The sequence below is a fragment of the Thamnophis elegans genome, chromosome Z, assembly GCF_009769535.1.
Source record: "Thamnophis elegans isolate rThaEle1 chromosome Z, rThaEle1.pri, whole genome shotgun sequence".
Lineage (NCBI taxonomy): Eukaryota > Metazoa > Chordata > Lepidosauria > Squamata > Colubridae > Thamnophis > Thamnophis elegans.
Window position 1 is genome coordinate 69,444,549 of NC_045558.1, and position 21,910 is coordinate 69,466,458.

The following is a 21,910-nucleotide window of genomic DNA, read 5'->3' on the forward strand; positions in this document are numbered from 1 at the left end:
ATAGAGAGAGAGAAAGAAAGAGAGAGAAATACAGTAGGTAGGTAGGGGGAGAGAGAGGGTGTAGATAGGTAGATAGGTAGAGGGATAGAGAGAGAAATAGAAAGATAGAGAGAAAAATACAGTAGATAAGTAGGGAGAGAGAGAGAGAGTAAGTAGATAGGTAGATGTTTCCAGGTGTATTTATCCATGTGCTGGAGAAGGAAATCGCTGACAATCTGCAGCACCTAAGACTTGTTTCTGCTGGCACAGCACTTGATCAATGTAATTCTTATCAACCAGATAAAGAGCTTTCCAAAAGCTTTCCCCCAAAAAGTTTTTGCACTCTGCAAACCTCCCAAAAATGGCCCGTTTTTCACAAAAATGGGCCCTTTTTGAAAAAAAAAAGGCATGAATAGTCTTGGTGGGGTTTGCAGAGTTCTCCTGGGTGGTGGGGGGGGCAAAAATGAGCAGAAAACAGCCCATTTTTCGGGAAAATGGGCCTGGTTTTTGTCAAATAAATTTCATGCATAGCCTTATGGAGGCTTATAGAGTGCTGCTCGGGGATAGGGGGGGACAAAAACGGCCCATTATTTGCTCATTTCTGCCCTCCCCAGCCCCCAGGAACTCTCTCTGAAAGCCTCCATAAGGGTATGCACAGTCATTTTGGTGAAGGGGCGGGGCTTCAAGAGGCAAAAAATGCTGTACTCTATGTATAAGACGCACCCAGATTTTCAGCCTCTTTTTTGAGGCAAAAAGGTGCATCTTGTACTTCAAAAAATACAATATTTATACCACATAATTCAAAAAGGAAAAAATAATTGAACTCCCATATCCTTGTGACCCTTAAGAATTTCCCCCTAAAATGGTAAAGATAAGAAACCCAGTTTGTGCAGCATGAGAACAAATTATTTTAAAATATTCTCAAACTTAAAAGGAGTAATGGTAGCTTATGTCTGCAAAACACTATTAGAAAATTGTATTCAATAGAACTTAGCCTCCACTTGCAACTACAATAGGACAAAGATATTGCCATAAAAATTAGTCCCAAATCTTTTTCTAAAATAATTCCTTGATAATTTTGCAGATTTTAATGTGTGCCTGGATTTCCCCATGACAATGTATGCTTTCTTCCTACTCACTGACATTCATGGGCTGCCACAATCAAACATTGATGGTAGATCAGAAGAAGCAAGACACAGATCTGCTTTCAGAAAGAGGTTTGTATTCACCTTAACATCATAGCTTAAAAAGTAATAACAAACCTTACTGACTATCATATAGCATTATTAAAGTGGCACTGTAAATACTACATGGCATTCTTTGCATCCATTCAGAAAGCACCTTAACTACAGAATGAAGAAGAAAAAAGAAACAAATATGTTAAACAAGAAGCAGATAAAATAATTCTGATTTGTACCTTGCCGGCGTCGGCTGTTAAGCTTCCGAAAGCAGGTTCCTTCAACAAGACGATTTAGACGCTGCTGCTTTATCAACTCTAAAATTTCAGGCTGAATCTTCTCTTTTAGCTCCCTGGAAGGAAAACAGAAATAAATAGTCTTAGACTCTCGTCATGAGACATTTCTATAATGAGAAAGTCCCATTGTAGATACTGGTTCTTTTTGGAAAAGATTATGCATTCTAATCCATTTATTTGAGGAAGGTAGAATTTAAACTCTGCACTGGATGTAAGCTGTTTCTTATTCTACTTCTAAATAACAGAAGTTTGATAAAACTGCTAATTCTTTTAAAGAACAATTTGTGAGGGCTACTTCGGAATTGATTAGGCAGTTAATTAACAAATTAGATACCCTGTGCATAAGTATAAACATTAATTGATTACTTGGGAACTATTTTTATATTTTTGTTGATAAAATTTCACCTTTAGACTGTGCATATTGAGTATGGATGGGACTGCATGCCCTGGTAATTGAGTGCATGGGTCAAGAACACATTTTTCAATCTTTTCCAACTGAAGTCCCTTGAACTATTATAACCATCATTCTCAACTCTCAGGTTAAATGAGATACTATCTCAGGGGTTTATCTCAGGGGTTGCTACAAAGAAGAGGGAATCAAACTATTCTCCAATACACTTGAGGGTAGAATAAGAAACAATGGATGGAAACTAATCAAGGAGAGAAGCAATTAGAACTAAGGAGAAATTTTCTGACAGAACAATTAATCAGTGGAAAAACTTGCCTCGGGAAGTTGTAAATGCTCCAACACTGGAAGTTTTAAGAAGAGATTAGATAACCATTTGTCTGAAGTACTTCCAACTCTCTTATTCTATTCTATTTGTACTACTAGACCTTCCAACTCTGTTATTCTATTCTATTTGTGCTACTAGACCTTCTAAAGCAGTACAGAAATTAGGAAAGAACTGTATTGCACACACCAATTGCAAACTACTGTATAGCTTCCCTTCACCAAACAAGGAGAGAACATCTTCCTTGACCTTCAAGAAATCATCTATTCTTATATAATCTGAAAAGTATGAATAGTATTTTATCTTCTATATCTTGACCCTTGAAGTAGATTTCCTCTCCATTTGATTCCTCTTCATTCTTTCATTTTCAGGAACAAACCAATTACCATAGATATCAACAGGTTTAGTCTCTTTATATTCATTTTCCACTTCGGTGTTTTGAGTTTCAATCACCCCATTTTGAATTTGATGAACATTTTCATTTTTTTTCATCATATTTTCTTGTTATATTCCAGTTGTTTCTCTTCTCTATTTAATAGTTTCTGTAGCTCTGAAAGTATATCTTGCAAAGTCAAGGCCTCTATTTTTCCTTGAGTTTGTGTCATTGCTATTCTGGCTTAAAAGATCAACAAAATTAAAGCATAAGTTCATATTGTGGCCCAGCAGGAGCTGTTGGAGCTGCCACCAGACTCCGACAGCAAGAGGCCCTATGAATTGGCTCTGGAGGATGTGGAGTACCCTGACCAGGGTTCCGACTCCGAGCAGGGCGCAGAGAGGCTGGTTGGCCACCAGGAGATGCCTGAGCCTTGGAGCAGTGGGGAGGAGACAAGGGAGTTGGTCCTGGATGCCCGGCAACGGAGGGCTAATAGGCGTTAAGAACAGTTACGCAGTTACAGGAGATAATTGAACACAGCTGGTGATAATTAGGCTCCTCTCAAGACTATAAAAGGAATGACTTTCCACATGCTCGTTGCAGGAATCAACGTATTTACTAGAGCTGGAGAAGCTATCGTGGCTAGCTTGGCAGGCTGGATTACTGCCAAGATTAGTCTGTGCTGGATTGCTGCCAAGGTCTAGTCTGTGTGTTAATAAATCCTTGAAGTATCTTTGTCTCGGCGTGCTTTGGTGTTGAAGAGGGGGGTCAGAACAGGTTCACAAAGAACGTTGGTTGAACATCAAAGGGCCATCTATGTGTTCTTATCAGTGGCCGAGACAACAAAACCCTGAGGCACCAAGTCGGAGCAATCTGTGAAAGAAAAGAGGAAAAAAATCCATTTTGAAAACTCAGAGTTCATAGTACCTCCCAGCCTCCGAAGCGGAGACACTTAGAACAGAACAGAAAACTTTCATCTGTGAATCATAAAGAGTCTGAAAGAGAAGGTAGAAGAAGAAAGCTTAATCCATCCATTTCAAAAGGCTTGCGTAGATTCGATCGTTGTAAAGAACATTTAAAAAGCAAGATAACCGTTGTCTAAAACCATTCCAAGTTCAATTCCGCCGCTTGATTCTTCTATTCTTTAATTTAAATTGGTTTTTGAGTTTTTCTGGGCAGATTCTTTTTTAAAGCAATAAAAATTCTTCACCAGCTGGAAACACTTTCGCTTTCTGTATCCTTCTGTTTGGGCCGCCCCTTGTGGCTGGAATTTTTGTCACTGGCTTGAAGATCTTCTCTTGCTTCTTTCGAGGATTTTGAGATATCCCAGAGATCAGCAAGACGTAATCTTCCTGTTCACTGTCTTTTTTAGGTCTGTTTGGACCCCCAGTGGCAAAAGTATTGGCTGTGGTCTCAGAGCATTGAGACCACACAACCATCTCGTCGCGACATTGGCTCCTCCCTCAACCAAGTAACTTCTTAAGATGTACAATGTCCCGAGTAGCACAGTTTTTTGCAGTTCCACTGATGTTATATCAGGAAGCTGCAATTCGTTCATGTATCTTATAAAATTCTTGGACATGGTGCCAAGTGCCCAATGACAATGGGTATCACTTACATGCTTCATCCATAGCAGTGTAGTTTCAATGGCCAGGTCGCGATATTTCATTATTTCTTTAGTTCTTTTTCTTTGATTCTGGCATCTCCAGGAACAGCGGTATCAATAAACTGTACACTTTGGCCCTCTACAACTGTGATATCTGGCATATTGTGCTCCAAATGATGATCTGCTTGTATTCGAAAGTCCCACAAGATTTTCACCTTCTCATTTTTGATAACTTTTTCCACTTTATGTTCCCATGACTTTCTGGATACAGGTAAATCATACACTGCTCAAAAAAATAAAGGGCACACAAAAATAAGACATCCTAGATCTGAATGAATGAAATATTCTTATGAAATACTTTGTTCATTACATAGTTGAATGTGCTGACAAAAAAAATCAGACAAAAATTATCAATGGAAATCAAATTTAGCAACCCATGGAGGTCTGGATTTGGAGTTACACTCAAAATGAAAGTGGAAAACAATACTACAGGCTGATCCAACTTTGATGTAATGTCCTTAAAACAAGTCACAATGAGGCTCAGTAGTGTGTGTGGCCTCCATGTGCCTGTATGACCTCCCTACAATGCCTGGGCATGCTCCTGATGAGGTGCTGGATGGTTTCCTGAGGGATCTCCTCCCACACCTGGACTAAAGCATCCCCCAACTCCTGGACAGTCTGTGGTGCAAGGTGGTGTTGGTGGATGGAGTGAGACATGATGTCCTAGATGTGCTCAATTGGATTCAGGTCTGGGGAACGGGCGGGCCAGTCCATAGCATCAATGCCTTCATCTTGCAGGAACTGCTGACACACTCCAGCCACATGAGGTCTAGCATTGTTTTGCATTGGGAGGGACCCAGGGCCAACCGCACTAGCATATGGTCCCACAGGGGGTCTGAGGATCTCATCTCGGTACCTAATGGCAGTCAAGCTACCTCTGGCGAGCACATGGAGGGATGTGCGGCCCCCTAAAGAAATGCCACCCCACACCATTACTGACCCACTCCCAAACCGCTCATGCTGGAAGATGTTGCAGGCAGCAGAACGTTCTCCATTGAGTCTCCAGCCCTTCTCACGTCTGTCACATGTGCTCAGTGTGAACCTGCTTTCATCTGTGAAGAGCACAGGGCACCATTGGCGAAGTTGCCAATCTTGGTGTTCTCTGACAAATGCCAAACTTCCTGCAAGGTGTTGGGCTGTAAGCACAACCCTCACTTGTGGACGTCGGGCCCTCATACCACCCTCATGGAGTCTGTTTCTGACCGTTTGAGCAGCCACATGCACATTTGTGGCCCGCTGGAGGTCATTTTGCAGGGCTCTGGCAGTGCTCCTCCTGTTCCTCCTTGCACAAAGGCGGAGGTAGCAGTCCTGATGCTGGGTTATTGCCCTCCTACAGCCTCCTCCACGTCTCCTGATGTATGGGCCTGTCTCCTTGTAGCGCCTCCATGCTCTGGACACTACGCTGACAGAGACAGCAAACTTTCTTGCCACAGCTTGCATTGATGTGCCATCCTGGATGAGTTACACTACCTGAGCCACTTGTGTGGATTGTAGACTCCGTCTCATGCTACCACTAGAGTGTAAGCATCGCCAGCATTCAAAAGTGACCAAACCATCAGCCAGAAAGCATAGGAACTGAGAACTGGTCTGTGGTTACCACCTGCAGAACCACTCCTTTATTGGGGATGTCTTGCTAACTGCCTATGCTTTCCACCTGTTGTCTATTCCATTTGCACAACAGCATGTGAAATTGATTGTCAATCAGTGTTGCTACCTAAGTGGACAGTTTGATTTCACGGAAGTGTGATTGACTTGGAGTTACATTATGTTGTTTAAGTGTTCCCTTTATTTTTTTGAGCAGTATATTTTTTACCTAATGACGAGTGGATTAATTTAGCAACTCGGTCATGTCTTACTTTGTAATCAGTTTGTGCAATTTTCCTGCATTCACATATTACATGTGAAACAGTTTCGACTTCGTTATTCCAAATTGGCAGTTTGGGTTATTAGTGGATTTTTGTATCTTCGCTTTCATGGCATTAGTTTTTAGTGTTTGTTCTTGAGCAGCCATTATTAAACCTTCCGTTTCTTTCTTGATTGGTTTGGTTTGGTTTGGTTTATTAGATTTATATGCCGCCCTTCTCCCAAGGACTCAGGGTGGCATACAACATTAAAAGAAACACATAATACAAAAGTTTAAAAAAATTAAATAGAATATCCCAAACAAACCCAATTAGAATTGACAATAACATTTTTTTTAAATATTAAAATTAAAATTAACTATGATCAATAATTTATTTTGTTTTGTTCAGGCCAGGCTGGCTTGCTGGAAAAGCCAACTTTTTAGGGCGTGTCGGAAGGACCGGAGGTCGGGGATTATACGAAGCTCTGGGGGCAGCTCATTCCAGAGGAAGGCCACTCCCACAGAGAAGGTGACGTGCCTCGGGGTCGATCCCTGTCCTCCAGTCAACACAAATTGCGACCGATCCCACCCCTGCCCTGGGCTCTTGGCTGGTGAAACACCCGGAATCCTGGTGGACATAATTCACTAAGGGGAACACCCCCCTCATGGCCCAACCAGGTCTCTGTAATGCACGCCAGGTCCGCTCTACCCTCTTGTATGAGGTCGTAAATGAGGGGAGCCTTATGTAGCAGGGACCTGGCATTAAGCAATACCAGCCAGAGACCAGGGTCCTGTAATCCTGAGCACCCAGGGGTGTGAGAAGGGTGATGAGGGTTGGAACGCGTGATCGCTCTTAAACAGCGGACCCACGTCCCCCGAACATCATTTGGCCCTCGGCCCCCACCATATCTGCCTCTCCCACAAACAGTAGAGATGGTGAACCCCCCCAATGAAATGGCTTAATGTCTCCCCCGGAATCCCAACCCTTCTCAGCACTCCCAACCCGCGCCCATTAGTTAGCTCTGGCCTGTGCCCTGGCAGACTCCCCCCCAAGCCTGTCTGAGCAATCCGTATCAACCCCTCCACCCCCCCTTAAAATTTGATTTTAAAACCCCTGTAAAAAACCCCTAAGAAGTCTCTTCTTCGCATGCCACCTCTTGGGATCCCAAGATCCATCATTAAGGAAGCGTCTTGATAGGCAAGAAGACCATCCCCGGGAAAGAGGGAGTTCCCGAAGTGAATAAAGTTCTGTTGCAGTATAGCATAGAGGAGAGTGTGGCATCAACCAAACGGGATGATATCACGGGGTGATGGAACGAGGAGCTGACAGTGTTCAAGGGGGGTAGTGGGAAGCTGCTGCTGGGCACATCACGCCGGCTGCAGAGATCCCAAGCTGGGCGACCCGCCGCCGATGCCGCTGACCACACCCACGCCGGCTTCAGACACCCCAGGCCAGGCATTCTGATGACCACATCCACCCCAGCTGTGTTCAAGGGGGGGGGGTAACGGGAAGCTGCTGCTGAGCACATCCATGCCGGCTGCAGAGATCCCAAGCCAGGCATCCCACCACCGCCGCTGACTGTCTCCCACACCAGCAGCCACTGACGCTCTTTATTCTCCTCTTACCGCCAGCCGCTCCTTTTCACTCACAATGTTCCGGCTACGAAGCAGTAAATCGCAGCTCAATGGTATCCCCAAGGTCCCAGGAAGTTCTCATAGCTAGATCTGGAACCAACGATGGGATAGGGTACCCCTGCAAGCCCCCAAGAAGGACAATCATCTCCCCGAAGCTCTCCTCAAACGTGACAGGACACCATTTTGGGCATGCGCACAGAGTTCTACTTAATAGTTCCCATCTTAAGCCATGTCCGTGTGAAGTTGTCATCACATTTTCCTTCAATATTTTTCAAGTGTTGTCCATGCAAAGCTTTGGTTTTCCATCTATTTAATCTGTCATCCAGCTGTTTTTCCTTATATTCTGCCTTTGTTTTCTGTTGTTTTTATGACAATCAAGGAGACTAAGGAATTTTATGGTGCACTGAAAAATTTATATTACACAGGAATTTTCGCAGACCGAGAAATCTTACATTTAATATTGATTGATGCCACATTCTGACATTAATACTGAATGGCTTTATTTATCATTTTATGGACAAGCTTAGATATGTAATGAAAATATGAAACTTATAGTTTCCAATAAAAGAAATCTATAAATGGCCAGGGTTGACCACATGCATACAAATGTGTACTAACAACCACACTTTTCTGATTATTATAAGCCTGGAAAGGAGTAAAAGAAGAACTGAGGTTTTTTTCCCCAAAAAATGGCATTCAAAGAGCAAAAGTATCTTTTTCAGAGCTTCTCTGTTGCTTCAAACATTTGTTCCATACTTCATTTGACTGAGTCACTGATAGTCACTACCTACCTACCTACCTACCTACCTACCTACCTACCTACCTACCTACCTACCTATCATCTATCATCTATCATCTATCTATTACATTATTGAATTTCCAATAACTCTGCAAGACTAGAAGAAAATATTTTGGATATATAAAGGGTCAATCCTATAAACACTCATGAATGCATTCTAAGCAAATGTGAAATATTTCCTTTAATCATGGTCCTACATAACTTCCTGAAGTTATTTCTGAAGAAGCCACAAATATCAGTTGTATTCGTTGTAAGGAAGAGAAAAAGTAAAAAAAAAAAAAAAAACCTTACAAAATTGGACGAGATTGGAAATCTTCCTGGTTCATTCTCTCAGACTGGCGGATTTTCAGTATTTCTGTATAGCTGAGATTCTGAAGTTTACTTTTGAACTGATCCAGTGAACTAGGCTTTGTGGTCAGTGCTCTCATTATCTGCTCCCTCACTACTTGCATGACCTGTGGAGGAAAACAAAATTGCAGTTACATCAGAATAGCACTCGTCTTCAATTATAAAAAACAAATTCTTTCTAGAAGTCTGATGCATCTGCTTTAAAAAAAACCTTGAAATGTTGTAACATCAACTGTGTTATATTGATAGGACATATCCAGTTTTACTTTTGGAAAACTGAGATGTGGCACACGTGTCAGCGTTCCAAATATCACGCAGAATTAAATCAGAGCCCAAGGCATAGCTATCCTTAAAGTTCCAATTTAATAAGACAGACATGTTGGCACATCTGTGGAAAATCCCAAATCTAAGGCTTCCTGGGATTCCACTCAGTTGAAAGTTCATGATCTTATCCCCACACCCATAAATCCATCACATGGTCCAATCTTCTTCAGCCACGCTGGCCTTTCCACCCATCTAGTTCCGGTCAGATGCAGAGGTGCGGAGACCAAAGATGACCTTGGGCTTCTAGAAAAGAATGACAACAACACATTCCACAATTCTACTCCTTTCTATTCCCCCCTCTCAACTACTACACTAATGAAACAGCATAGGAAAATAATAGAGAGTGTGGCAGGCCAAAAATCCTAAAAGGAATATAACTGCAGGTCTTACAGGCGGCCTCTCCTCAAAAGAAAAATGTTTCCTGAAAAAAGAATAACATAAAAGTTAACATAACAAAATTAACCACCTCTTGTCCCTCCCAGGGAGAACCTTTGGCTTATCAGGAAACTTCTCATGGAATTGTTTTACTAACTTATCCACTTTTAAATTCCAACTTTTCATAGCTTCAGACAAAGGGTAACCCTTCCAATGCACTAAATACTGTAAGAGACCCCTATTCAGCCTGGAGTCTATGATTTTTCCACTGTCTCATGCTGGACCCAATTACTGGCTTCAATAAGCTACAATGAAATTCTGGGTCAATTTTCCCTAGACTTCTGGGTAGACTGAGTTGAACTGTAACTGAGTTGAACTATTGGGAATGGACCTTGAAATTTTGGACCAAATTTCTGGCTAGGCATTCTTAATCTCATGTATTTGATAGATACAAAAACTTTGTCTCCCACACAAAAGGGGTTTTGGAGCGAGTGGTGTTTATCAGCTTGCTTCTTGAGGGTGGGGGGAAAGTCTTACCAATGCCTCAGAGGAGGAAAATGCCGAAGATGACTCAATGGTGAGTGCACCCATCCGCCCCTTCACCTTCCAAGCCAACCTCCAATTACCTGAGACGGGAGTGGAAGGGGAAGTTGAAGCAGTTGTGGACACCGATTGCACTTGATGCTTAATCAGCATGTCGATTGTCAAGCAACTAGGCATACACACAAAACCTCTAGCCTCTCCCATTCGGGTTGAGCAGGTAGATGGGACGCTAATTGGAGGGGCCCAGCCATGCTAATAACTGAACTGGTGAAGTTACAAGTGGGCCGCCACTATGAGCTTCTCAGATTCATTGTGGCTCCAGAGATGCTGGAATCAATTATCTTGGGGCTTGCATGGCTTGACAAGTGGAAGCCTACGATAAAGTGGGAAGACGGTGTAGAAATTGATGATAGCATTTGGGCCACTACCACCGGTGAAGGAAAAGGGCCAGCCAGGGATGATTGAACCCAAGAGCCCAGAACCTGCAGCACCTGCAGCAGAGACAAAAACCCCAGGGGTCAAACAAGTACCAAAATACTTCTTGGGGGATGTTTTGTAAGAAAACCGCAGGACAACAGTAAGAAGGGAGAAGTTGTTCACCCCATCATTTCTTCCTCCCACCAAAAGACAGCCCAAGTCACTAACTGAAGCCAGGATAAGCTGATGACAGCTATGAAATTGGCGCTCCCAACAGACCAGTGTCTCAACAATAACCAGGAAATCTTAACGATGGAAAATGGATTAGCCAGGAAGGGATCCAAAATGTACGTCCCAGCGGGGTTGAGGCTGGAAGTTCTACAGTGAAGCCATGAGGCGGAAATAGGAGGCCACTTTGGATTCCTTGGAATTCCTTTGGATTCCACCTCGCCAGACATCAATTTTGGTGGCCAAATATGAAAACGGAGGTGGAAGATTACGTAAAAAGCTGTGCTACTTGCGCAACGATGAAACCACTGCCAGAGAAGTCCCCTGGACTACTACACTGCATGGCCAGCCATAAGTGACCATGGGAAGAGATCACAATGGACTTCGTTGTCGAACTCCCAGACAGCAGTGGGAATAGAATAATCTGGACAGTTATCAATTTGGTTTCCAAGCAGACACACTGCATTGCTTGCTCAGGATTGCCATCCACAAAGAAATTAGCAAAAATGTTTGTGAAACACATTTATCGCCTGCACGGAGTGCCCAAGAGGATCATTTCAGACCGTGGAGTCAAGTTCACAGCCAGGTTCTGGAGAGAGGTTCTGAGGTCCATTGGGTCCACACAAGAACTGAACTCAGAGGTTCATCCCAGCATGAACTGCGCAGCAGATAGGACCGATGCGGTGGTGGAACAATTCATCCGGTGTTATGTGGACTATCAGCAAGACAACTGGTCGGACTTGCTACCCTTCGCCGAAGTGGCATACAACGACACGGTCCACAGCAGCACTGAATTAACTCCTTTCCAGATTATGTAATTTGTTGCCATTCCTGAGCTGCCTAGAGAACCTCCTTCCTTCATGTCTCTGAATGAATGGATGGACACAGTAAAGAAAGGATGGGAAAATACGAAGAAAGCTCTAGCAGAAGCAGCAGAAGCCTACAAGAAGCTTTAGATTTGGGATTTCCACAGATGTGCCAACATGTCTGTCTTATTAAATTGGAACTTTAAGGATAGCTCTGCCTTGGACTCTGATTTAATTCTGCATGATATTTGGAACACTGAGAACATGGTTTTAAAAATAAAATAGACCAATTATTATGCTAGATGTCTTTCCAAATGTTGTTTCTTAATACAATCTAATTTAATAAAATAACTTTAAATAGAACAAAGGAGCTATTCGGCATGTGACTTTGTGAAAATTCAAGCTCCATATGATAAAATCCCAAAACAGTCCATAGTTTTGCTGCTCCTATGAAGTACTTTCCATTTTAAAGTTTAGACTCAGCACCTCAGTATCTTCATGTATAGAATCTTAATGGGAGATTGTAGCCCAGTCATTCTTTCTCAGCCCAACCTAATTCACTAAATTGGAAATTCACTATGGAAATTATATGATGAAAACTGCCCCTATAAGCTTGGTTCTTAGAAGAGAAGCAGAATATAAACCTATCTGATAATTCTATAAATAAATAAATTATGTGACATACAAATGGCATCTACATTTATGTTTTAGTGTGCCATGTTTGTGTTTTCTTAATATAGATGAATATAGAAAAAGCAAATCTAGGTTCTAAAGAAAATTTGGAAATTTTTCCATAATAAAACATGAATAAGATACGTGCTTTATTTTCAAAGACTCAATTATGTTAAACTTCTTAAGATTTCACTCCTCTCCTGTTTCCATGCAAGAATCTTTAATACTAAAATTAATTGCTCTCTATTCAATCATATATATATATTTGCTTGACTTCTAACAAAAATGTTTGCAAAAATCTGTTAATCAAAGATTATTTTTAAAAGAAGTTTTGCTTTTAAACAAAAGTAAATCAAAGAGGCTTTGAGGAGGATCTATGAATGATGCAAACTAAGAAAAAGAATGATAAATAATTTAAATGCAGTTAATCTGTATATTAAAACCATCAGAAAAAATATTACAGAAATGCAGTTCATTAAGATGAGTGAACGCCAGAAAATGGGTGTTTGCATAGGTTATGTCTGGTGGGCAATCATAACATTTTAAATAACTATACATTATATTCTATTGGATTGCCCTAAATCCTAATAAAATTAAATACTTTAAAATATTTGCCATTCCATCAGTTGTGAAAGTTTTTTAAACACTGCTCACTTATCACTTATAAATATCTTATAAATATTATAAATATTTATAATAAATTAATATTTATAAATAAAAAATAAGTATCACTTATAAATAAAAGAAACACCCAAATTTAACTTAATGAAAAATGTTAAACAACATGCTGTAATTTTATATCTCTTTCATGCATAATGAGATCATAGCTTTTAGATTCATTTTTGAACAATGTATTTTTGATCTATAAGACACACTCCCCTCCTCAAAAAATGTAGGTGGAAATGTCTGTGTGTCTTATGGAGTGAATATTGTGGCGGGGGGGGGGATTGTTGTGGTGATGACATTTGCCACCTCTACTTGTCACAACCACTGTTTGCTGCCATCGGGGAATGCTGGAGACCTTGCTGCCAAGCAACTGTTTGGTAGTTGGATCGGCCTCCTGGAATACTGGTGATCATCCATTCTAGATGGCGAGGTTCGCCACCACCACCTAAAACAGCTGATCAGCAATATTCCACAAGGCTGATCCAACCGCCAATCAGGTGCTCAACAGCGAAGGGTACAGCGTTCCTGGCAGAGGCAGCAGACACAGAGAAGGCAGCAATGGTAGTGTTTCCAGTTGGCCAGCCCATTGATTGGTGGGACTATTGGAGGTCGGGATCCAGCTGTTGCTCAGCTGACTGGTGGTGGGCGCAACAGAGCAGAGCCCTGACGAGCCACATGCTGGGGCTGCGATAATGTGCTAAAGCTGACCAGGCTGTTTGCTGCAAGGACAATAGCCAGATGAATACTGGATGGATGCTGGGAGGCAAAGGCAGATATTTTTTTTCTTGTTTTCTTCCTCTAAAGCTAATGTGTGTTTTATGGTCCGGAGTGTCTTATAGTCTGAAAAATATGGTATGCACAAGAATAATTTTGTTGGTCCTAGTCTGAAATAAAATCTAGAAAGAACAATCACAATCCAGCCCACAGTAAACCTAAAGTGCATCTTATGGGACTATATTTCTGGAAATAACAATAATAACACTAATATTATTATTTCAGGATGATATGTAATTCAAAATGTAGAAAAGAATGAAGAAATGCAATCCAAACAAATTAAAGAAAAGAAATAAAAGCCAATGTTAGTTTAGAGCAGTTTTTTCCAGGCCTTTTAGTTTTAGTGCTCTTTCTTGCCTTTTTTCTTTTTTTCAGCAACTATTATGAAGTATTATTGAAGAAAGACATTGTAAGAAAACTCAGTTTTATCAGTTAAGACTAATTTGTTCCTGAAAATAAATTGCATTCATTTACTGACAACTTTTATTCAGTGTGCTCCATTAACACCTAAAGACATTGTCCTCATCCGCTATAGTTTAATTAGTAGTGTATTCAGTTTAAAAACTATTTTCCTATTCATATAATACTTTTCAATGTATTTGCTGATTTTAATGACTGGCAGTGCAATAACAGCCAAAGTTAACAACACAAAACTCTTGGATCATCACGGTTTTAACGGTTAGAAAACAGAATAAGTATTATGTTACTTATTTCCAGTATCTTAAAGAATTTCCAGATAAATGAAAAAAAAAATAGATTTTCCAACTTATGCTTATCATAACGAAGAATCTGGAATTACTTTTGTAATTACAATAACAACAATAACCCCCCAGTTTATAAATAATAAAAATAAACCCGCAGTGAGGCACTACCATGTTGTTGTTGTGAGGCTTGTGTGTTCTGAGGAAGAGGACAGCTATGCCAGAGGTTTAACCATACTGGACAAGTCTCGTCAGAGGAGTCAGACAAAGAGTGTTTCTCCCATAAAAAAAATATGGTGAGACATAACTTTCAGATTGCCATACCAGCTCACATATCATCCGGGTTAACAAGGTCTGCGTTAGATGCTGGAGCTCCTGGATATCTGGTGAAAAATGGGCTACAAAACTCAGGACTGTTAACTGAGCAACCAGGGCTAACAGCTGCAGAACTACTGGAAGAAAAGGTATTTACCCATCTTAAAAATACAGTGACAGAAAACAAAGAAACAATGATCTATTATTACAGATCAAATTCTATAAGAAGAGGATATTTGAAATAAATGCACCAGTTCTGGAAAAAACATCCAGAATCAGAAATAACAGAAGCTGGCAGATCAATGTTGATTTATAATATGAAATAAAGTATTCAGAGAACCAGAACTGGAAGAACTGCGAAGGTCTATTCAGGTCAGAGAAATCAAAGCCTTGCCAGAAATAATTCAGACTGCAGAGACAAACCAGGGGGAATAGGCAGTAAAGGAATCCAACAGACATATAGAATTGTTTTAAAAAACCAGGCAACTTTTCCTCTGCCCCAGAAAAAACAAAGCCCTCTAATTAAAGAAGCAGAAGAATTGGGGGAAAAAATAACTGAGCATCCAGAATAGCACAAAAACATCAGAATAAGGTTGCCTGCATTATAACTTGTTCCAAAGAAATAGCTAGCACAAGCATTAAAAGATGCCAACATTGCAATGTCAAATATAAAGACAAACTCAGCTTGATCATTTTTCCAGATGTTTGTCTGCAAGAAATAAACTAACAAACAGTTGTAGTTATAACTGAATATCTGAGATCCAAAATAACAAAGAAGAAAAAAGTCAAACAGTGTATCACCAAAATGGAAGATTAGACTGGAAAATAAAATTGGCAAGCTGAGATCAAATGCAAGTAAGCTAGAATAGATGAAATAAAAGATCTGAAGAACAAGAATGTGTGTTGTGTTATTTTGAGGGGACAGCACATTTACACTGTTATAGAAGCTGTATACTCACTTACATTGTAGCCAAGTCTCATTTCTTCAGTGTTGTCACATGAAAAGATATACTTAATTATTTACAAAATGTGAGGGTATATCACAGTATATCTGTGATATACTATATGAAGCTGAAATTGCAAATTATAGGCAGGACTTCCAATTTCAATCAAATTAGATATGTTTCTATCAATCCATCAATGGAAAAACTGCTGTGAATCAATCAATCCTGACAAAGAACAAACAGTACTGTTCTGGATGCAGATATGGGATAACCCAAAGAAATACAAGGGCACAGCTTGGTTAATGGAAATGGATAAGAATAAAAAGGAAGCTAGCATGAAAGAACTAGTAATAATAGTAGAAATGGTAGAGGCAAGAATAAGGAAGAGCAAGAATTGGTCAGCACCAGAAAATGAACTGCATGGGTTTTGGCTAAAATATCTGACTAATTTACACCCACTGGTTGCCAAGCAATTTAACAACATACTGCAAGGAGGTGAAATTGAAGAATTACTAACATCTGCCCAAACCTACTAGCAAAAGCAGTAGCAACAGGCAACTACATGTCATTATCTGCTTACCAACAACATTTAAATTGCTGAATCATGTGGTAGTTGATGCAGCCAACAGCATCTACTTGAAAACAAGTTCTTTCCACCTGAGCAGAAAGGAAACAACCCTAACTGCTGAGGAACAAAAATCAGCTCCTAATTGACAAGATGATTTTGGAAAACTTCAAGAGAAGGAAGTCCAACTTGAATGTGGCATGAATTGATTTAAAAAAGGTATTTGACTCCCACCGCAAGATTGGATAATCAAGTACAGAGAGATAACAGGTGCCAGTAGAACCATCAGAAGCTTTGTGAAAAGATCAATGGCACAATGGAAGACATGGTTGCACATCAGTGGTGAGAGACTGAGAAAGGTTAATATCAAGAGACAGATACTTCAAGGAGATTCATTGTTGCCATTATGTTTTTATTACACTGATTCATCTGTCAAAATTACTGAATAATTCAGGCTATGGCTATCAAAGATCAAAAACATCTGCCATATTGTCCCACCTCCTTTATATGATGACCTGAAGCTGTGTGGATAAACACAATCTGAAATAGTATCACTGTTCAGCACTGTCCATATATAACCAAAATATAGCAATGGAGTTTGGGCTGGACAATTGTGACACACTCACCATCAAATGGGGAATAGTGAAAATTGAAGGAATCAATATGCCCTATCATAATAATATCAATAGTCTGAATGAAGATGATAACTACAAATACTTCAAGCTGATATCATTAAGCACACTGAAGTCAAGAAAAGGGTTAGAAGTGAATAAATCAAGAGTGAAAAAATCTTAAAGTCCAAACTCAATGGAGGAAATACTATAAAGGCAATCAACACCTGCCAATTCCTGTCATTAGATATATGGCTGGAATAATGCACTGGACTGAAGCAGAACTAAAAGCCATGGATAACAAGACCAGAAAAATAATAATGACTCATGTTCTTCATCCTCACAGCTATATAGAAGACACTACCTACCAAGGAAAATAGGTGGGTGTGGAATGTTGAAAGTACATCAGATGGTTGAAGAAGAAAAAAGGCATTGAAAAAATATTAGGACAGTGAAGAAGATGCACTGAAACTTGTATATTAGGAAGACTTACTGACTACTGGAGAGACCAAACTGACTTATAAAAAAGACCAAATGAAATACAGATAGGAAACATGGGAAGACAAAGTATCATATGGCTAACAGATTTTAAAAAAATAGCAGGGAACACAGATAATAATACGATTTGACAATGGTTAAGCAGGAAAGTTGAAGAAAGAGACAGGCTAATTCTGATTGCACAAAACCAAGCCTTAAGAACAAATTCATACAAAGTCAGAATTGAGAAGACAGCAACAGAAAATGCTGCCTATGCAAAGAAGCTAAAGAAACAGTGGACCATCTGGTTAATTGCTGCAAGAAGATCACACAGACTGGCTACAAGCAATGGAATTGCAAAGTAGCAACAACAATTGGAAGATCTGTAAAAATATTATTTGCCTGCAAGCAAGAACTGGTGGGACCATAAAGTAGAAAAAGTCACAGAAAATTAAGAAGCTAAATTGCTCTGGGACTTTGGAATTCAAACAAACAGGCACCGGTCACATTACACCCCAGACTTAACAACCGACAATAAGAAAGACAAAAAGTCTGAATAGTGGGTGTGGAAGTATCTGGAGAAGCAGAATAAAAGAGAAAAAAGTAGAGAATATCACAAAATACAGACCTGCAAATAGAAATAGAATAGCTGTGGTATAAACAAGCAATGCTAGTCCCTATAGTAATAGATGCCAAATCAACTGGAGCACCACTTGAGTACCATCGGTATTGACAAATTCACCATCAGTCAACTGCAAAAGGCAATTTTAGTTGGAACAGCTTAAATTCAGCTATGATATCTGTAATACCCTCAAACATCCACATCTGGCATTCCAGGTCCTTGGGAATAGGATTCAATAGGTAGACAAAAATGCCAAATCCAGTCTAAACATGTGGCTGACTGTGCAACAAACAACAATAACAACAGTAATAAAATACAACTTACATCCTGCGATGATATACAGTTTAATTCCTGTGACAATATCTGTAACACTACAAAACATCCAGATCTGCCTATCCCAGGTCTTTGGAAAGGACATGATAGGTGGCCAAAATGCCAAACATTTGACTGACTATGTGAAAAATCATAATAATAATAACAATTTCCCAATGAAGCGATACATTGATATGATTATTGGGCTTGTATGCTCTGACGAGGATGAGAGCTATGCCAAAGGTTCTATCATAATGAACATGTCACACAAGAGAAGCCAGATGAAGAATGTGTCTCCATAATAAACAATATGGTGTGATGTAATTTACCAAAACTCATACCGGATTGGTTGTTGCCAGGTTCAACAGGAATGGGGCAGGTGTTTAAGCAAGAGATATTATGGAGTTTCATTCCAAATAAACAAAAAGGCATTCTTAGTTTGTATCCATTATTCCGATGAAGACTGTTATAAAACAGATTAACTGCATCTCATTAAAAAGATATCTCTGCAAACAATATAATCTAAATAACTAGTTGGAAGAAACTGCCTCAATATAAAATAGGGTGATTTAGATATAAAAGCTCAACTAATGACATTTAAAATGTCATGTCTATAGCAACTCTTAATATACAAGATAAATTAATTAAAATCTTTATATCTAAGAAATGTTAAGAAAATTGTGATAACAAGTAACATTATTAACGGAAAACTTTGATTTGCCAGTATTGTGCACAAGAAACTATTTTAGCCAAGAGATTTATTCTGGTCATGTTGATTTTCATGACGGCCTGTCTTCATTTCTTAGTACCCTCAAATGCTTTTAATTGCACTTTCTTTACAAACTCATATTGATTTTTAAAGACATCTAACTCCAATCTGTTCTCTCATCTGTGTGTATGTATAATAAACATACAGAGACATATATGCATATATCTATATCATATCATATAGCATATCATATCTTGTATAACATGTCTGTCTGTCTGTCTGTCTATCAACAAATCTATCTGGAATCTCTTTTCAACAGTTCATTCCTTTTTCATTCATATTATCTTGTTATTGGTTTGCTGTTAAATCGAAGATCAGTGATCAATCTACTCAGTCTGCATTTGGAATGAGCCTTATTCATTAAAATTTACAAGAAGTCATCCTATAATTTCAACTAGTAAAGTGCAGGCTACATTGATTCCAACAAAATATGAAGGAGGATATAGAAACAGAGCTCTGGTCAAAAGTATCAGTGTACTTATGAATTGATGAGCATGGACTCCAGATATGCCTAACTGTTAACTAAAGGTAGGTAAATTGTGCTTCTTCAGGTATTCCTGAAACATAATTCCAGCTTCCAGTTGGGCATGTTCTGAGTGGAGTTGTTGTTTTTAACAGCTCCGGATCCTTGGCTGCGTTAAGCTGTCTAAACAGTATCCATCAACTGACAGTTTGATTACCTCCGGGCATAGGAAAGGGGGTGAGAAATCTGCATTTGGGTAGTGCTCCATTTACCCCCCCCCAGAACATAAATCTGGGAGTGGGAGGTGTGAGCCGCCCTGTAACCCAGTGAACTCTCCGCGTCAAGGACTTTTTCTGCTTTTTTGCAGAACGAAGGCATACGTCCACCCTCAGCTCAATGATTGATTTATTACTGATTCCAACATGGGCAGAACTGATACTGGAGAACTTCTAATTGTATGTATCACAGACTTTAACTCCATTTTTTAAAAAAATTCCTTCTGATAAACTACTTGTTAGAAACACAAAGATGGTGCTGAACAGCTTTGTTGGCAGGATCAGGCTCTGATGTTACAGATTTTCAAGGAGCTCAGAACATTTAAAGATCATTAACTCAGTAGTGATTTATTACTAAGCTAAATAGTAATTGCTGGACAAGCGGCTTGCCTGGATTTAGTAATTGGGTGGAGAAGATTAAATGAGAAATGGCTTCTAAACAGCAGAAAATAAATGCCTCGAAGAGCGCTGGTAATTCACCTGCCCCTGGAACTAAATTACAGTCACTACTCCCCCCATCCCCCTCCTATTCCCACAGGGGAACCTTTGACTCGAGAAATACTGCAAAAAGAACTAAGTATGGCCTTAGCCGAGGCCTTAAAAAATCATGCAGCTGCGATGGAAATTAAAATACAGGAAAAGATATCTGCTGCCAATAAGAAACTGTCAGAAGAAGTTATGAATTTGGTCCAGATTCATAATCAACAAATTAGAGACGATATTTTAAACGCTTTTAAATGCCTATCGGGCTATGTATCAGGAATTGAAGATAAATTGGAAGATCTTAATGATTCCAATATTAACCTGGTAATGAAAGTGGATGTGGTACAACAAAAGGTTGGTAATGCAGAAAATGAAATAATGTTGCAGTATAGACAGATAGAATTTGCCTGAAGGATAAGAGCCCTCAAAGAGAAAAACCAAGAAAATTTGAAGCAGATTTTCTCAGAAGCTTTTGATCAATTGTTGGGACGGTCAGGAGGGATTTTTGATTGGCAGATTGATAAGATATATCGGGTTAATTCCTGGCTTGCTAGACAAAAGCAACTCCCAAGATACATTGTGGTGTATTTTGCCACGAGAGATATGAGGAATTCGATATTGCAAGAGTCTTACAAAACCAAGCTGCAAATTGGGGGTCAGGAGGTGACTATTTTGAAGGAACCCAAAATGTTGAGATCGAGGAAAGACTATGCCTTCTTAGTCGATGAGCTCAGAAATCGTCTGCTACAGTTCAGATGGGAGGCCCAAGCCGGGTTATCAGTTACTTACCAGGGACAAAGATATCGTCTCAACTCAGTATGGAAGGCTCAAGATTTTTATAATAATATACTGAAGGCTGAACATCCCCCCACCAGGACCCAGAGAAAGAGAACAAGAAGGACAGGATAGACAGCAAGCTACCCAAGGATAATCAAGGCTGGATCAACTTCTTCTCTCAGAACTAGAAGGAGTGAAGGAGCAAAGACAAATCTGCGTGATTACTAGGCAAATGGAACAAGAGTTAAAAAAGCAACAAGCTTTGCAACAAACACACGTTACCATCCAAGAACTCACAGGTTATAGCTCAGAAGCAGTGGGAAGAGCCAGGCCGAAAGCCAAACTACAGGATTTCCAGATGGCTCTTAAAAAGCTTCAGGGAGCTAAAGATGACAACTAAGTTCTTAACCTGGAATGTTAACGGTTTAAACTCCCCACAGAAAAGGAAGAAAATAAATCATTATTTGAAACAATTTAAGTATGACATAATTTGTTTGCAAGAGACTCATATTAGTTTAACTGACCAGAAATATTTGATCAATACAAGACTTGGACAACACTTTGTAGCCTCTGCCCCTGAGAAGAAAAATGGTATAGTTATTTACTTAAGAAAGGACATGAAAACCGAATTAATTGAAGCAGATTCTCAAGGAAGATATATTGCAATAGAATTGGTATTAGAAGGGAAAAAGATACTTGTAATGGGAATATATGCTCCCAATCAACAACAAGACAAATTTTACAAAACACTCCATACTAAGTTAATACATTGGGACTATAGATCTTGCATATTACTGGGCGACTGGAACGGTGTTATGGATGCCAAGAAAGACAAGAAGGGTCTCCTGCAAAATATCCAAGCACGAGCGAAACTATCCAAGTTCTTTTTTGATATGACGGATGATTTTGAACTGAGAGATATTTGGTGAGAAAGGAATCCAGA

General features: G+C 39.7%; 1 protein-coding gene across 5 annotated transcripts in view; it reads right to left on the reverse strand.

Moving 5' to 3' along the window:
* ELMO1 (engulfment and cell motility 1) overlaps positions 1-21,910 on the reverse strand; it is a 532,924-nt gene that overhangs the window by 23,463 nt on the left and 487,551 nt on the right. For all 5 annotated transcript variants that reach the window (XM_032235494.1, XM_032235493.1, XM_032235495.1 and 2 more), the window contains 2 exons: positions 8,792-8,955; positions 1,397-1,509 (listed from right to left, as the gene is read on the reverse strand). In XM_032235494.1, the coding sequence (XP_032091385.1) occupies positions 1,397-1,509; positions 8,792-8,955 (277 nt within the window). The remainder of the gene's footprint in view (positions 1-1,396; positions 1,510-8,791; positions 8,956-21,910) is intronic.